This window comes from Sphaeroforma arctica, assembly GCF_001186125.1.
Source record: "Sphaeroforma arctica JP610 unplaced genomic scaffold supercont1.1059, whole genome shotgun sequence".
Lineage (NCBI taxonomy): Eukaryota > Ichthyosporea > Ichthyophonida > Sphaeroforma > Sphaeroforma arctica.
The window spans coordinates 1-2122 of NW_014039499.1; the positions used below are offsets into that span (position 1 = coordinate 1).

Genomic DNA, 2122 nt, shown 5'->3' on the forward strand with positions numbered 1-2122 from the left:
TACACACACACGCACACACACGTATATATACTGAATAGTTTGCCCCTGTTGCATTGGTTATACACGCTTCAATTGTATTGCCAATTACTACCATTTGACCTTCTGCCGCAGATTGTACCTATGGGGACTATCCTGCTCGATCGATTCAAGGATGCACATCTGCGCAACACAACTGCGGATGACAGAGAGGCCTTGGACGCGCTTTACGACGAGATCGAGAAAGTGTTACCTACAGACGTGTATGTATCATGATGCATATACAAATACAATACAATGCCACAGAGATATATATATATATATTGTATACATGCAATATTTGTACGCATTTCCGAATTAAGGCGAACATACGCTGATCAGATACCTTTGGTAGTACTTAGTTGTCACGCCTACCAATTCACTGCGAGCATTCTACCATGGATGTCATTTAAAGTTTCAGTAGTAGAATTTTAGGATATCGTCAGACAGATCGTATCAACCACGTGTTAATATACATTTATATATGCATATGTGTATGTATTCATGTACCTGTACGTATTTGTGTATATATGGATGTAATATATGTACATGTGTATATTCATAAGAGTATGCGTTTATGTGTTTTAATTCATGTAAATATGCCTATATGTGTACATATTCATGTAGAAATATGTATATGTACATATATTGATATGGATATACGTATACGTGTATGAATTCATGTAAATTTATGTTTATATGCACATATTCAAATAAATATATGTATATGTATATATATATATGTATTGTGTATTAATGGATGCAAATGGATGTATATGGGTATATATTCAAATAATGACATAAACATATTAGCATGCGACACATTCAAACAACTTCCCCATTCCATCCTACTCTCGTATCATTGCGTCTACAGCGCACAGAGACGCGAATTTGGAGATTTGGTCACATACCAACGGGCACTCAAACTGTCAGGGGGGCGTGTAGAAGTTGAGACACTGTTACAACCTGCACTCAGCGTTGAGTATACGGTTGAGGTTAGTGTTGGGAGTGGCAGTTGTATATACCTTATCCCGTAGGGGAGGTGGGGGGGAAGGGGATTTGTACATGCACACCTAGGTGGAGTATACATTGGTGCATTCAGGATAACATGGGCAGAAACATGGAGCTCACTCTCATGCCCAATCCCACACGCAAAGGAGGTGTTGTAACCATGGTGACGACATCGTCCACATAACACCATAATACCTCGTCTTTATCCTAATCCGTTGTAAGCTGAAAGTTTGCAACCATGATAAGTCGTATTTAACGTTTAACTATCGGAGTTGGGATTGTGGGCTGTTATATCGCAGGCGATGATCTTATCCGTTGTGCAGTTTTTTCTTGGCGGTGAAAAAACTTGGTTTGCGAAGATGTGAAACTATGTTTGCAGTGGGACAAGTCGTGATGGTTACTGTGGGTGTTCTGTAGATAAAGCGTTTAAAATAAGGTACACATTCATAAGGTATGACGGGTTAGGGGTTTTTGGAGGTTTTAGGGTTCTAGGTTTTTGGGCCTGAGAGCATACTTATGCTCACTGGACGATCGAACTCTAGTAGGTAGCATTTCGGCACACCTTACTTTAGGGTACTAGGGTTTATAAAGTGGCAGCCATACAATAGCACTGTGAATGTACAGTACGCATTGCGTGTCTCTTAATACCTGCACCGTGCACTCATATAAATACAAGTATACGTTAATGCCACACTCTATTCATTATACAGTACCACTGTGTTGTCCCCCACTATGCGTTTGCTTTAGGCTACCTTCCAACCGAGTGCTTCGTATAGTGATGCCTGTAGCTCGGCTGTGAGTGGCTTTACCGAAACTATTCACATCAGCATCCAGGAGCGAATTCCAGACCTTACGCTGAATGTCTCCCCGGGTGGCACCAAGTTCCTAGTACAAATGCTTACCATGTTTGGTAGGTGTATGTGTGGACTGGGTGTATATATATGTTGGGAATATGTGCATGTTTATGTGTAGTATAGGATTTTATATATATTGGGCGTAATATGTATGTTTATATGTGGTATAGGTTATATGTCTATGTAGTATATAGGTTCACTATTATGTATGGTATAAGCAGATAAATATTTATGAATGTGTG

General features: G+C 39.7%; 1 protein-coding gene across 1 annotated transcript in view; it reads left to right on the top strand.

The window, feature by feature from the left end:
- Positions 1–889: 889 nt before the first annotated feature.
- Positions 890–2122, top strand: part of SARC_09838 (hypothetical protein) — a gene marked incomplete at both ends in the record, with an annotated part of 8089 nt that continues 6856 nt past the window's right edge. The window contains 2 exons of the mRNA XM_014296131.1: positions 890–1010; positions 1774–1931. Of these exons, the coding sequence (XP_014151606.1) occupies positions 890–1010; positions 1774–1931 (279 nt within the window). The remainder of the gene's footprint in view (positions 1011–1773; positions 1932–2122) is intronic.